Source organism: Falco peregrinus, chromosome 2 (assembly GCF_023634155.1).
Source record: "Falco peregrinus isolate bFalPer1 chromosome 2, bFalPer1.pri, whole genome shotgun sequence".
NCBI classification, from domain to species: Eukaryota; Metazoa; Chordata; class Aves; order Falconiformes; family Falconidae; genus Falco; species Falco peregrinus.
The window spans coordinates 118,085,891-118,101,880 of record NC_073722.1 but is presented as its reverse complement, the minus strand read 5'-3'; the positions used below and the strand labels follow the sequence as shown (position 1 = coordinate 118,101,880).

Below are 15,990 nucleotides of genomic sequence, written 5' to 3'. Positions count from 1 at the left end.
TTGGACAAATCCGTGGAAGAAATATCTACTGAGGCCATTAAATCTCAAGTCTTTCTCCTGGTTAAGAAAGCCCTGCATCGCCGATTGCTGGGTGGGAGAATTGCTGCTGTGCGCTTGCCCTGGGCTTCCACATTTCTTTTGGCTAACAGGGATGCAGATGGGAGGGTGAGCCAGAGTGACCTCTGCCCTGACCCTGCCAGGACCATCCCTGTGTTCCTGGGCTGCGTTCTCGGGGCATTCCTCTAGCACAGCCGCAGGCCCAGGGGTTTATGAACAAACAATTGGAGGCTGGAAACGGGACAGCAGTCCTGCGCCTCGGGGTCAGGCTACATCTCAAGACTCCCTGCCTTCTGGATGCTGTTCAGGAAAAGCCCTGTCCTGCTCTGACTCTTCCCTGAGCAAGCCACAGGTTTCCGCTGTGAGGGGTCAGGACAGGATTCGGTTCCAAGCCTTTCTCTGCCAAACAGATTCTCCCCTGTGCTGGACAAACAGCAGTAAAACAAACCGGCAAAGCAAATGCCATCCCCTGTGCAGAAGCATGCTTTTATTTAACTAGCACTAAAGTTTTCAGATGCAAATAGCTTATTGAGTTGGACAAAAGTCATGGCAATAAATGTTTCTTTCTAACTTCACCCTACAAAAATATCTTTGAATAATGGGATTGCGTTTTTCCAAAAATATTCTTCACTGATTTACAGCAGTATCACATTAAAGCACAGCATTAGAGTTCCTTCATTAATGAAATAAGACACAAAAGTCTTATTATATTGGTGATTTTCACAGAGTAACTCAGTAAGCTATTTTTAATATTCTCAGGGAGGCATGCCAGAAGGATAATATTTTTATGTTCTATAGCAGAAAAATATACTTTCAGACAGTTTTGACTGACTTTAAAGTGTGCCTGAATGCTCAGGCGTGTTTTCCATCCCTACAAAGGGACCAAGGAGAGAAGAGTTTTATCATTGGCACAGAGCAAAACTCTGACAGAATTAAATCCCAGCTGCCACAGTGTCAACAGTGTTTCCCACACACGGTACCAGGGGAGGCTGGAAGTATAGGAGAGTCACTCCCCCCTCTCCGAAGGCAGTGAATGCATCGCTGCCATGGCACTGTTGTATCAGGAACACCACATTTCACCCAGCTACAGGCAACTGAACAGAAACCTCTGGCCTTTTTCTGCAGCTGCCACAGAGGTGGGAATCCTGTCTCTTTACTCAGTTCCCAGACTGCACTCACTGCATCTTTTCCAGTACAGTTGTCCCTCCAATGCATCTCCAATCTTTCTATATATTTCCTTGGTATTGCATCTCAGCAAGAGGGAGCACCAAAACATCACTGTCCTAGGTGACATACAGCATGAGCAGAGCACCACCCCTGAGCACCCTGTGCACCTGCATCTGGACCGAAGTGCCAGCATGACCTCAGTTTCTTTTCTGCTGTGCTGGGAATGTTCCTCTTCATATGATACCTATTCCAGACAGTCCCACATTGCAAAGGGCTATTTCAAGCCTAATGAGGGGCTCTTATCAACTTTCAGGCTCATTTTCAGTAGAGCAGATCTGTACTGAGTGAAAAGGATCACAACACACACGTCAGGGGCTGCCTGAGGCTTTTAAGGCAGATTGACATTTAAACCCACGCTTCAGACCCTGGTTCAGTGCTAATAAAGACAGCCTCCTTCAGGGGACCTGTGGGCTTACAGCAAAGCCGCTGATCATTCCCACAGAGCCTGAGGTTGCACAGAGCTAAGGGGAGCAGGCACCTATCAGTGGGATGGTTTAAAGCTACCAGGTGCACATCTGGACGACAGCAGCCCATGCTTGGACAAGCCACACAATGTAGATTGACAGATTCTCTGTCTTCCCCTCTGCAATTTCAGCAGAAACATCCAAGGGCTGGCAAAATCTCCCACTTTCTCAGGACTGCTTCTCCCTTTTTATCCCCTTCCCTGATGGAAAGGGTCTAAGTTTTCCTTCCCCCCTTGGTGTCTGTGCAGAGCTCACCAGGGTGGCAGAGGACTTTCAAAGTGATGCCTGAACATTATCCCTACATGACACACATCAGGGTCTGGAGAAAACTGAGGTGACCTGCACAGCCCTCTTGAATCATGCCCACAGACCTTTGTGCCCAACAGATATTGCAAAGCAAGAATTCAAATATGCTGCCAAGCCTTCAAATAGCCGGGCTACATTTGCACATTCTGGAAGCCAACTTAACGCTCACCCTTGGAAGCTATTATTTTGAGCATTGCCTATGCCAGCACAGCAGACAGGAGATGTTTGCAGGGCTGGGCCTTGAATCTGAGAAACCTCTATCCATCACCACATTCACAGACCCTTGCACTGGACTGGCATCATACCCATCACAGGCATTTCAGCTGAGCTTGACTGCCACATCTTGGGACGATGCAGAACCCTTCTGGCAGTACCTGCCTGTGGGAAGTTCTCAGCAGGACCAAAGGCACTCTTAGCCCAAATGGAGTCTCTTGGCAGCACTCTCCTCTGCTCCAAATGGGCCTCAATTGCAAACAGATGGCCATAACTTTGAAACCTCAAGAACCACAGGACGAGACTGCAGCATGCTTGAAAGCACCTTCAGGAATCTCTGGCAAGATCTCCAATATGACAATGATGTTTATGGACTACATGCATCCATCAGGAAGGGATCTGTCATGTTTATGCTAATGTTACGATTCCTCTTGTTTTACTAACATCTTTGCTAGTAACCATGTTCCTTCCGAGCACTGCTCTGGCAGTTTGCAAACACAGTCCTGAGCACAGAACATACAGTGCTTCTCCTGCTGGCTTCACATTAGTCTCTCCTGTAACTGATTTGGACAACACTACTGTAACAAATCCACAGCCACCTTGGTCTCCATGCCTGTCACTATGCAGCAAACCATGGCTGCTCATAGCTGCAGGCGACAGCAGCTCTGGCAGGCTAGTGCTCCTGCTGCTTCAGCAGCACTCCTCCAGCTGGGATCTCTAGGATTTCTTGCTCCCCATCGCATCACAAACACAGAGGCTTGCCGCTTGGTGTTTATGGGCATGCTAAAACTTTGGCCAGCCTCCTGATGTCATCAATTAACGATGTCTATATGTCCTGGGTCCTTCTTTTTCCTCTACTCTAACTTCACTGGGTAGCTGGAAGCTACGCTTCACTGTGAACAGTGCTGCTCTATCTTTACTGTCACATTTCCCAATAGTCTTTTGCATCCTGACCAGTGCAGCGATCCTTGGCTAAACTGCGTACCACTGAGGACAATGTCTATTGTCCCACGTGCTGCTGGCTGGCCAGGGGAGCACTTCACATCTGTTATGAGCATTGTAGGACTGTGGTATTGGGAGAAGCACCCATAAAAGGAACAAAATGAAGTTCATTGCCCCAGACATAATATTTAATGTCCATTGCTAACAGCAATGGATGCCATACCCCTAAAATCCATCTGCAATTACGACTCCAGCTCTATAGGTGCTGCTGGTTATGGTGCTTCCAAGCACTTGTTAAACCTTCTGGAGGTCAGAAGGTTTCTCCCCTCCTGCAGAAGAACCCAGCGAGGTAGCGTGGGAGCCTGTATCAGGAAGAAAGGTTTGTAAAGCAGAAACCTCAGCGATATAGGAAGGAAAGTACAGGTCATACCCCATTCCCATGGGTCCAGAAAAGGCCAGTGAATTGGTACCCACATTGATCTTGTGTCCTTAGTTCATAGCCTCCAGCACTGCCTGCCCCTGAACAGCAGGATTTAGGGGATGGGGGAACAAGGAGGAGGCAGCATAGAGATTTCCCATATCTTCTAAGAGATGCAGCACAGAAGAAACAATGGGTGTGCAGACCCAGAGTTGCAGCAGTAGCTATTAAGAGATTTTGCTGCTGCTCAGCAACCTCAGAAGGAACAGCCCTCTCCCTGCGGCGTTCTCTACGTCCAAGCCAGAACAGGCCTGATTTGGCCCTAAATGTACATGTAACAAAGACACAGCTGTGAATTTCCTTTCTTTTCATTTTAAAATATATGAGCTGGTTTGCCCAACCCCAGTATGAAGCAGCTTTTCCCATCTGTAGAGCTGTTCTCCAGTCGCCACCCCAGCGAACTACTGGGAAGCAGCCACAGCACTAAACATCTGCGCAAATGTGCCAGATGTTACCAGAAGACGATGCAGCGCTGGGTCTGGAGATGGATTCCTGGAAGTGCCACCCCTTCAAGTCTGCTCAGAACCAGCCCTGAGAAAACAGGAACTACAACAAACGTGGGAATGGAGGGCAAGGGCTGCGATCACAGCCTGTCCATCCCCCTGGGAGATTTTGCTTGTCACACAAACAGAGGAACTGGGCGCACAAAGGAGCACGAGGGCAGGCAGAGCTATTGTGACAGGAATGTCAAAGGAAGGGAAGGACTAGCCCTATCCAGCCCCATGTAACCAGCTCTGAGCAGGTCTCCCACAGTGACCTTGCCGGCTGCCCATTAGCCATGGCAGCATTTCTCTGGTGCTCTCCAGCTCTCCACGTGGTCTGTGGCTCCAGCTGCACTGTCAGCACACAAACCCTGACCAAGCATCATGCTTTCCAGGTGGGGGTGTCTGCACTGTCTCCCCCCAGCACCAGAGCAGCCAGCATCCCTGCCCTGACTGCTCAGACCTCTCCTCTGGGCTTTGCAAGTGAGTGAACCGCTGCAGTGGAGGTGCACACAAAGCCCTGGTCCATCCCCTGCATAGGAAGATGGAGGCAAGCCCCAGTTCACCCCAGATACTGGCCTACCACTGAGGTGGAGGTGGCTCCATGAGGAGCCTGGCACCCTGCAGCAGCTCCTGCCCAGCTGCCCAAGAAAGCCCCACAGCCAGGACCCACACGGGCAGCCCCTGGTTGAAGTCTACCTGCCCTTCCCCCAGCAGGGCTGGTTCCCAGGCGTTTCACCCTGCGCTGCCTCTACTGATGACAATTTCCATAAAGTTAGTTTAAAAAAGAGGTTGTGCTGCACCGCGAAGAATGTCATGAGGATTATGTGGTGCTGTGCGGTTTCTGTGCCGTTCCTCTGTACATTGTGCAGAGGTCAGGCAGCTCTGAGCGAAGTGGGGTTCACACATGCACACGTGCACGTCCACACCCACAAACACTTGCGCACGCAGACACGCAGATACAACTTACGTACTCGCTTTCCTTGTTGTCTCTTAATTTAAAAAGTCGTTCAGAGTGAAAATATGTTTCCTCTTTGTGAATGGACAGATCTAACACAGATGGTGCATTAACTGGAAACATCTTTTGTTCCAGTATGTTCATATATTCATGCTGATCAAGGACAGAACGCGCCATTTATGATCATCTCTGCAAAGTACCTGATCTTTACAACTTGGTGATCTCCTACTAAAAGCCATAACAAATCATCACCTCTTCCCAGCTCTACAAACACAGAGGTTTAAAGGCTATCAGTGTCAGCAGCGAGGCATCAGTTCTAACTTGCTGACGTGGAGCAAGGATGTCTTTGCATCCAAGTGCAATGAAACCTATAGTACTTTGTGTCTCCTGTGACTCCTCTGGTCTCGCTGCTCACCAGCTGCGAGCACTGAGGCAACTGACTATGAAGCAAGGGCCAGAGAAACTTCCCTAGATGTTTCTGCATAAATCTGTAACTTCCTTTTACATAAGAACAGACCTTTTGGAAGGAGCCAATGCATCCCAGCTGACAAACTTGAAGTGCTGGAAATTGCAATAAGTCCCTGGCCTAACAGACAGATTGCCATGAAGAAATATTTAAGCCTCATTTGTTAGTCAATTTTTCTATTAAGCCAGCTTACCTAGGGGGTTACTGCAGTAGGTGTCTTCCCCTACCATTCCCTTTAGATTCCCCCCTTGCGTATGTGCATGCTTGCTCGCTATGATGCTGTGGATATTCTCATTAGCTCCAGAAATACCTAACCCTTTCCAGAATCCTTCTGAGTTTTTGTGTCAGTCAGCTCAACATGCTGCTGAGTCCTGCAGGTTAAACATGCGTGAAGCAAACATGGTGTTATTCTTGCAAGAGGATATTTTCTTTTATGATTTGAGGGCTATCAGGTTTTATACCACAGATCACAGTTGCAGAAAGAAGTTTCACATGCTCAATGTCATTCACATGCCATTTATCAGGCTTGATCATGAATCAAGAAATGCCTCCTGGATCGAACCTTACTATTTATTAGCTAGATCTCAAAATCAATTACAAATGAGTGAGATGCTAAGTGCAACCTGACCGCAGGTGCTCCAAACAACAGCCTCAAGGGTGTGCAAATCATGGAAGTGACACAGAAATAACCACAAATGTAAACAAGATTAAAGACAAATGCAAACTGTGCATGGAGACATCAGTGCTCTTTCCCCAGTGCAGCAGGGAGAGGAAAGCTTATAATCACTGGCACACTGTGTTTATTTAATTACAGGCATGGTTACAAGGGAAGGACAACAGGCAGAGCCTGGATACCAAGTGCTCCGTGGGACCGAGAGGAGGGCTAGGCAAGGGACAGGGGGGAGGGGAACTGACTCCAGTCTCCCAGCCACCATGCTCACCCTGCAGGTGATGTCCCCATCCAGCAGAGAAGGGACACCTGCCCGGGGAGCATGGCCAGGGCCCCCCACCTCCAGGGGGTTCCCGTGCTGGAGGGGAAACTTGAGACTTGACACATGAGAAAAGGAGACTTGAGGTGACCCTCAGGCTGCCAGGCAGGTGGCTGCAGGAGCAAAGGACAACCTGCCTGTGCAACGAGTTCTCTGCAGGGTGGCCCACTTCTGACTGCAGCCCAGCGCGCGAGAAACTGGGAGAAAACAGTTCTGCAGCATAGCCCCCTCTCAAAAAACCAGTTCCTTTACCCTGCAAACTGCAGCTAGCCAAGGGCCAGGAGCCAAGAGCAACGCTGATCAGGAGGTGTCAGGAAATGTTTGCCATGACTTTATCCTTAAAATAACCTCTGTAGACATTTTGCTCAGCAAAGAAAGGTCCTACCCAGCCCCTCAGTGCACAGAGCGACACAAACACCCAAGGAGGAATGATGGGTCACTCAAACTCCTATTAAAACGATAACTAAATGCCAGAAGGCCAGCAGGGAACGGAGTGGGACCGTGACTGGCTGGGTCCGAGGCAGGGTCTTTGTCCACCGCCGCTTTGATGGCTCAGCCAGACTGGGAGCTTGTGAAAGGTTTGAAACATGCAGGCAAGTGGGTTCCCCCTGGCTGTCTTAAAGAAAAAAATAGATCCTAGGAAACAAATGAGCCTCTCAGTGCCTTAATAGAAAAGTGATGTGTGTGGTGCTTGTGCAAGTGAGACGCAGCTCAGAGCTCTGTTATGGAAATTTTGCTCTGTGACAAATACGTTATGAATGACTTGTCTTGAAAACATGCCAACATGTAGGTGCTGCTATCACAACATTCGATGACTTTAACTTACTGTGAGCGTTCTTGCGATAAATCATGGAAAACCTTGCTTGTGCTATCTTTAGTCACTGCAATGTTTCACTCTCACAAGCCACTCACAGCTCTAAAAATACAGTTTATATCATTGGATTCCTGGAATTCTTTTAGTTCTTACATTCTGATTTAAGTGGCATTAAAGCTGGGCTGTGCAGTTCAAGGCTGCAGGCTGATATTTCATTGCGGATTAGATATCACCTGGGTTCAATACAATGTTTGCAATATTTATTTGATTTGGATCCAAAGGTAATTTGGAAAATCTTCCTGTAGATACACCTCTTACCTGGCTATGTGGAACAAAGGATAGATTTTTTTCTGGACTAGATAGTAATTTAATAACCATTCCAATATAGATTTAAACTAAAACACATGCTTACCACAAGAGCTGAGCAGAGACTACGTGGGTTTTCTCCCCCAAACCCGTAAGTATCTTGCCTCTTCTGGCCTATGCACTGTGATGTTGTGACGATTTCTAGGTCAGGCATCTGTCTGTGTTTTGTTGTTGTTGTTGTTTCACTCACATGTATTTTGTAGTAGTTACTGATTCAGAAACACCAAGAGCAAGAAAGTCTTGACCTCCCACCAGCCTTTCTGGATTTGATTACCAGCTCACCAATGGCTGATAGTTTGAGCAGAATTTAATGCTTTCTGATTTTCCTTGATAGGGTCTATGAGGCACGTTACTTTTGTTTTTTATCCCAACTGGCAGCTCAACAAAGCCCAGCAATATAAAGCTCCATTTGTGTAATAAACTGTTGTACAATCTACTACTTATGAACACGGGTCCTGAAAATGTGCAACCTTTCTGCACATTACATTAAACACAAACCAGATGGGCACTTGAAAATCCTCCCCTTTGTTGCAGGGGGCTAAAGGAGTCGGTGGTCAGAAGGTCTATTTCACTACACAAATAAACACAAGAGTTTAACTACATTATTTTCCAAAATCAGCAATGGGAAACCTATGTGGAAACATTATGAGCAGTTAGCAAACACACTGCTGAACCAGAGTAGGCACAAGGGGAACTCTTCAGCTCTCCCAACTGCAGGAGCCAGCCAGTGGCCCCTGGCCACACGCCTGTGGATTAGATTCACCACCTGCAGCGGGAGCTCTGACACCCAGACTGGGAGACATGTGTGCAGAGACAAGTGGGGAAAATCTCTTCTCTAAGGGGTGTCTTGGTCAGGGCTGGTCATGTAAACTCCAATAGTCACTGGAGAGAAATGGGACCCTCCAGAGGGGACTGAGCCCATCCTGAGCACGGTTTCTGAGGCAGAGAAACCTCATCAGATCAGACAGGACATCTCACATTTCGATAGCTCCATAAGCAAAATGCATCTCACTCTCAGAGTCCCAGTGCAGGGAACAAGGGACAGTAGCTCTGAGCCATGGACTTTGCTAACTTTGGACTGTACCAGAGGATGCCTGACTCCTCACACATCAAGTACACTTACTGACACAGTTCTGGAGGACCTGTTCCATAGTAAGTATCTCCTGCATGTTCTCTGGCCCCTTTTCTCGTCATTGTAAGTGTTATCATGAAATTCTTTCTGAAACCCACCAGGCCAAATTGACACTGGGAGAGATGTATGGCCAAACTTATCCACAGAGCCTGCACCCTCACTGCCTTCCTCATTGCCAGGAAGGCATGCAGAGAAATTGTTATCTTCAGTTATCCAGGGAATGAGCAGGGTAAAGGCAGTCTTGATGCAAGCCAGAGAAGACAAGTAAAATGTTGTACAGCTCTTCCCATGGCACAGCTGCCACAGGTAAAGTACAGGCATGCAGCACAATGGGATGGGGTGAGATGGAAACTGTTACTAGCTGAAGAAAATAATGCTGGAAGCACTCATGCTTCAGACTAACCACTGGTCCTGATGTCAACATCTGAGAGGGTTTAGGATGGACCTGCGAGGGAAAAACATCTTATGGATCCTAAGTACGCTTAATGTGCTGTCAGGAACAGCTATCCAACCAGCAGGCAACTCAGTTTATTACTCAGACACAAGTAAAAGAGATCATGTTTGTTTTCCTTGGCCAGTAATTAGACCCCATGGGGAGGGGGTTGCCCTCTCTGGCTCAGACTGTGGGTCAGAGAGCACTGAACCTGTGCATGACCGAGCCTGTGAGGGACACATGTACTAAGCATTTCTGGATCAGGGCGTGATGACCCTTGGCACCTGCACAATGGGACTTCAGCTCACACCATGCAGTGCGGACACTGTCCATCATCATTCCCAGGCTGAAGGCTTCAGCACCCCAGGGAGGTGGCTGCTGGGGGCCCCAGTGCCCTGCAGAGGCCCGCATGCCCACTGCATCATGAGTTACCTTACTGCTTTTTGTACCTGCCTTTGTGTGCAACCAAACCAACTCTAGGAGGAACAGAGGCATGGGCAGAACATGGTGTATCCTCACTCTAAGAGATGTCATGTGTTGACCTTGAGACTCAACAGTCTTGCTACATGGAGAAGTGAAATGGGCTGGTAGAGCATTGGTTGAGAGGGTGAAGTCACCATGTTGAGCTCAAAATGCCTGTCCCCGGCAAGACAGAAGTGCAAGAACCCATGGATCCAGTACCCAGCACGCACAACGGGTAGGGTGGGGTTCTAGGCAGACCTCATCTCTAAACCCAGCATCACTAATGACATTAGGAAGACCCACAGCCACACTTGCCTTAGGGTCTCCTGAAAATACAGTTCACAGTTCTACCCAGTTTAGGCCAGTGTGGACCAAAACTTAGGAGGAGATGTCACTGAGCATATAAACACCATGATCTGGGGGATTGTGTACCACCCAGGAGAGCACCAGGGGCTGGGGGTACAGCTGGGCAGGCACATGTCAGGATTCCTGCCTGTTGTAGAGGTAACGGTCTCCATTTTCCTGGACCTGTGCATCCAGTCCCAGGTTTTTGGAGGTCCTGCCGAATGGGCTTTCTGCTTGCTCAAAGGTGATTTATTTTTACAAATTTAAATGAAATCCCCTCAGCCATTTTTAGTAATACTAGAGTTAAAAAGACTATTTTCCCATTTAAAAATAGTCTAGATAGATCGTTTTTATTAAATCAAAGTTAAGTCAAATAAAGATTGCAGTTTGGAAGTTCAGACCCAGGCTGGAGCTAGTCCGCTGTGAGAAGCTGTGCCCTCGACAGACGGGTGTCTGTCCAACACCAACCAGACCACCACAGATCACCAGCCTGAAGCTGGAAAAAGCCCAGAACAGGGGCCAGGTCCTGCCCAGCTGGGGCGTGCACACCCTGTACCCTCAGGAGGTGGGATGCAACAGGGCAGCAGGAGGAGGGAGGGGTCACACACCTTGCACTTGCTTCTCCTTACACAGCCTGGCATCCCTAAAGACAACAGATGAGAGTGTCATCCCTTCTGCCCAACTCATTCCCAGGCATTGTCTCCTCCGGTGGCATAGCTTGAATGACAGGTCCCTGCCCCCTCCTGCTGCTCTCCCCGCTGTACTTGTGGGGCGAGGTTGAGAGCGGTGTACACGCTCGTGCAGGTGGCCTTGCTGGGGGTGGGATACAAGAAGAGACTGACGTCTTGCTTTTTCCCCGTGGCAGTCCCAACTACTGACCCTCCATCCTGTGGTGGGGTGATGGGGTAAGAGGTCCCTGCTGTGACAACCCAGCCAATGGTGCTGAGTGGGACAGGGAGGCTCTGCCTTCAGTGGGGACACATCTACTTCAGGGCTCTGCAGTGTCCCACAGGGCAAAGGCGGGTGACCGCTGTGTACCGCTGCAGAGGGCAGCCACAGGGTGCCCCCCCTCCCTCTTCATTCCCTGGCTGGGTGCTCATCAGGCTGCTCCACCAGGAGCTGTCACACCAGAAAGCATGACATCAAAGGCTGGCCCGGGTGCCACACGACATGCGTGACATGTGGTGGGCCTGCCAGCTCCTGAGATGATGTGAGATGAAGGCAGCCAGCTGTTCCCAAATGGGGATGGCAGGAAGAGCCGAGTCCCTGCGCTGTATAAATGTACAAAAGAGGGACAAGCAGCGAAAGGAGGAGAGTGAAGGGCTGATGGGATGCCCAGACTGTGGGAGACTCTTCTTGCCTAGAGACTGTGCAAACAGCCCAGCATAGGCCAGCTGCAGGAGCGGAGCTGTGTCCCGGTGGACCATCAAGCCAACAGCCCTGCAGGGCGCGTATCCCTGCCACAAGACCAGCTGCAAGGCAGATGCTCATGGTGCTGCAGGGCTTAGTGCAGTATCTGCATGTCTGCTGGCTGTGCTGGGAGGCAGCTTTGCCCTGTGGGCACCTGGAGGTGTTTTTTTCTTTGCATTCCCACAACAAAAACCACGGGGGGAAAAGGATGCAAAGAAAAAAAAAAATGTGAAAGCTACAGAGAAAATATGATTTTTTTTACATTATCAAACAGTCTGCCCCTTTACAAGTCCATGTCATCTTTCCTGTTGTTACCATCATATTATCCTAGGTATACTTTGATATCTGGGACTTTAGAAAAGATGTGCCCTCACTGATGTGATTGAGTCTGGCTATGGGCAGACTCTGGGTCTGGATCTCTGCTGTGTTACCCTCGTCCAACACCAGTACACTGCCATGATGACAACATTTGGATTATTTCTGATTTATAATGATTGAGAAAAATTGGATCCTGTACAATAATGCAAACAATCAAAGACACAAAGCAAAAATAGTGCCTTTGAGCTGTGCTTTCATATTGTGTGATGTTTGAGGACTTAATGTTGAAAGCCTTAGAGTGCACAAAAGGAATTTTCTTCATTTCATAGATTATACAGTTGCCGGAAAGAAATGGCAAACAACTCCTCAGCCTAAGCATGCTTTACACAGGCTGGATTGTAGGGTTTTCTGTCCATCAGCTTTCTACCAACAGATCTCCACTGAAACTTGGGTCAACACCTGCCAGGAAGACTAGTTGCTGGACCCATGGCCAAGGAAACACAAATGACCCTTGCAGAGACCTGAGTGAAATTCTGCTGTTACATTGACCTGAGGCACTTTTGCTGAAGACAAGGTTATCTGAAGCATCCAGTGCTCTGCGAGAGCAGAACAGGTCTAGCAGTGCCTTTGCAAACAAAATACTCTTTCCATTTCTTCTCCACTAATCAACTTCATACCACCCCGATTCCCAGCCGATCCCAGTCAGAACACCAGTTTTTTTCCTAACACCTTGAAATGCCACTTTTCAGCCAAAATTATACCAAACACTTTGATTTGGCAAGGAACACGATCACTGCCTCAAGTCTGACAACAGCGTTTAGGGCTGACTCAGAAATACTGAGCTGAGGAGCCACTTCCATTAAACCTTAAAATGTTGCTATCGGAAACACCCTCAAAAGCACCACACACAAAACCAACGGCGAGCCACAAATCCAGCACTCGCAGGAGATGCTGAACCAGCATTTACTCAGTCTCACCTCCCCTCTCCCAACACCGCCGCGCGAGGAACTTACCGTTCTTCCTCTCCGCAAAGGGTGGTGGCTGGAGCTTGGTGCCTTCTCTCACTTCACTGGCAGTCTTTTCTTTGGGGGCTTTCTCTTCTTCATTTCCACTCGGTGCACTTTTGTGGTCCAAGCGATCCTGTTTGACCACACCATTCATCACCATGCCTGAAGGGACTGGCCCAGGTTCTGGCTGCTCCACTTTGGATGATCAGGTAGAGAAGCAGACACCAAAGTGACCTCTGGAAAGGAAAAGGAGCAGGTAAGGATGAAGTCCCTGACCAGCCCACGGAACAGTGAACAGAGACTGGCATTTGTGACACACTCAGACCACAGACAACTAGTTACTCCATCTGTTCTCCTGTATTAGCCACAGCATGGGGGAAGACTTCAGGATTCCCTATTGTGTGCTTGATTCTGTTCTCCCTGTCTACTTGGTCTGCACCCTTGGCTGGAAGAATTTCCACCCATAAGCACAGAATATTTGCAGAAAGCCAGGGCTGTTATGAAAAAACATAGTCATGGAGCACCCACATGAGAGAGCTCTTGAACTGTTAGAAATACAGAACAGATCTACAAATGAGAACACTCTTCCTTTATTTAAGACTCTGGTTTGCTGAGAACACTGACTGGCAGAAATAATTCCACACAGCACAGAAAAGGCTGCTCGTTACATGATACAGATAGCAAACACCAGCTAGCTTTTACACCAGGAAAGCATACAAACACCCTGCAAAGTAAAATACACATGCAAAACCTATTTTTTTACACCAAAGTTGCGATTAGCACATATGGTAGAGTTAAAGCCTTTATGAAGAATTCCACCACATTAGGTAAAAAGTTCTGAGAGTTCTTGAAGGATGGGTGTGTGTGTGTGTGTGTGTTGTGTTTTGTTTGTTTACCACATCATTCTACTCTGAGGTTTAATGTGGGGTTTATATGGTCAAAATACATCACAAAAGCTCTCAGGAAATACTACAAATTCAGGTTGTGCTTCTACAGACATCTGGGCAAGGAGGAGCTTCCCTTGATGACACTCATATCTCACCAGAAACAGGGAGGGGAAGGATGCAGCTCATGCCAAATGTATTTGTGGGATACAGGCACGTGACCCAGGAGGAGCTGCTGATACTAAGCACAGCAGAAGAAAGCTGCAAGGACCGTTTCAACAAAGCGTTGCCTAAAAAAAATAAATCTCCAGATGCTAAGTGAAAGTGAATGCCTGTAAGAATCAGCACCAGCTCCTAATGAGTCCCATCAGGAAAGAGCTGAGGAGAGCTAAAAAAGGTCATTTGTAGAGAACAAGAATAGAAAAGTGCAAGATTGATTCAGTGATAAAATCTGATTTAATACAAAAAAAGTTACCAATTTACTGTATAAGGAAGTAAGAATAGTGCATTGTATACAACAGCATCTCCTCCACGCTACGTGTGCCAGGGCAGTCTCACACCCCTCTTCCTACCCTGCACCAGAAGGGATTTTGCCATCTGCTCTCTCATCCGTCTCCCTGTCTGCCCCTGCCTGCCCTGCCCATTCCCCCACTGGCTACAGGTCAGATGCTGCGCCTGCCTGTCCTGCTTTACACGGTTCCGCTGCTGGGAGATTCCCTGTAGGGTGCCCATGGGCTGAATGTGCTGGCCAGGGAGGGGGTCCCAAAGGTGCCTCTGTCATTTTGTCACTTTTCAGGTGGGACATGAAACTGTCTCCATGTGCATCAACTGGGACAGATTCTGTCCCAGTCCCAGCCCTGCTGTTTGGGCTCTGGAACAAAACGCAAAACCACTCTTGATCCTAACTCAGTTCTTACCCCCAGACCCTCCCTTTTGCTGTGTGCTTCCCACCACTGCCTTCTCCGCTCACCTTTGTGGTCCTTTCCCTACCTCCTGTGCCCAGCTGTTCCTGCCAGAGCCTGACACGCTGCCACGGTGCACGCAGACAGCCCTGCAAGCAGCCAACCAGGCCAGGCCAGGCCTGTGCTGCGTGCCACATCTTCAAACTGACAACCTCAACTCCCACCTCTGCTTGAGCATTTTAGCCCCCTGAGTAGCTCATGGTCTTATTTCTGGTGGTGCAACTGCTACGCAGTGCACCATCCCCACCGTGACAGGCAACCCATCTGCTCCGGGGGGGGCTGCAGGGCTCCAGACCTACTTTGGCACAAGCAGCGTTAGCCCCTAAGCTCTCTATTTAATTCATGACTAACATGGAACATGCAATAAGTGTTTACATTACTATTTTAAAATGTACATTTTTTTAAACTTTTAGAAGTTACTGATATGATGCATCTTTCCAGTGGAAACAGCGGGTGATGACAGGACAATCCAGCAAACTGCATCTGCTTACAAAAATGAGACTTTGTTCAACTGAACACTAAATCTTTGATAAATTAGTCAGGGCTTTGGTGACGTACATGTTGAACCAATATGACAGTTTTATATGGATTATGATTATTAATGTTTTTGAAAAATAGAGAGTGTGAGCCAGACATGCAGTGCTGAAGCTATGGGACCACCAGCAGAGGCAAGGCTCTTTCAGGAAGGCTTCTTACAGGCACTGTGTACAAACTTTTTGCACTCAGAGCATATGCAACGTTTTAATTTGCAGTGAGCATACTGGGGTCCTTACTGTCTGAGCCAGGAGGTTATGCTGCGACCCCGGAGACGCATGCTTTCACAACACATTCAAGTACCACTGGCTCAATGGTGCTTTTTTCTGAAGTCAAATTTGGCCTCAAAACATTCCACATTGTTCACTCGCTTCAGCCCCAACTGATTGTATTTACAAAGCTTAAGCACACTTTTGAGCCTCAGAGAACATCTCCCATCAACCACTGCTGCCAGCACATAAATTGCAAGGCTATACACAGTACAGGCCATGTCCCATCTCTCTCTGCCTATAAATATTAAATTCATAAAGCTGGACTACCATGGCAGTGCACGGGTAAGACCGCGGAGATCCTCCGGAGCAGACACTTGGTTTATGAGCCCCCTTGTTAGAAAGCAACGTAGCATGGATCAGATGCGCTCCCCCTGGCCATGCTTGCCCACCCATAAAGGCCCAGATGGGGCTTGGTTGTGTCTCTTTCCCAAGGACTTTTGCTCACATATAAATGTGAGGGTCTTTTGAG

At 48.3% G+C, this 15,990-nt stretch overlaps 1 protein-coding gene across 2 annotated transcripts in view; it reads right to left on the bottom strand.

Moving 5' to 3' along the window:
- MYOCD (myocardin) overlaps positions 1-13,071 on the bottom strand; it is a 102,819-nt gene extending 89,748 nt beyond the window's left edge. For both annotated transcript variants that reach the window (XM_027784886.2, XM_055797714.1), the window contains exon 1: positions 12,876-13,071. In XM_027784886.2, coding sequence (XP_027640687.2) covers positions 12,876-13,029 — 154 coding nt within the window. In that variant the 5' untranslated portion in view covers positions 13,030-13,071. The remainder of the gene's footprint in view (positions 1-12,875) is intronic.
- Between the last annotated feature and the right edge of the window lie 2,919 nt (positions 13,072-15,990).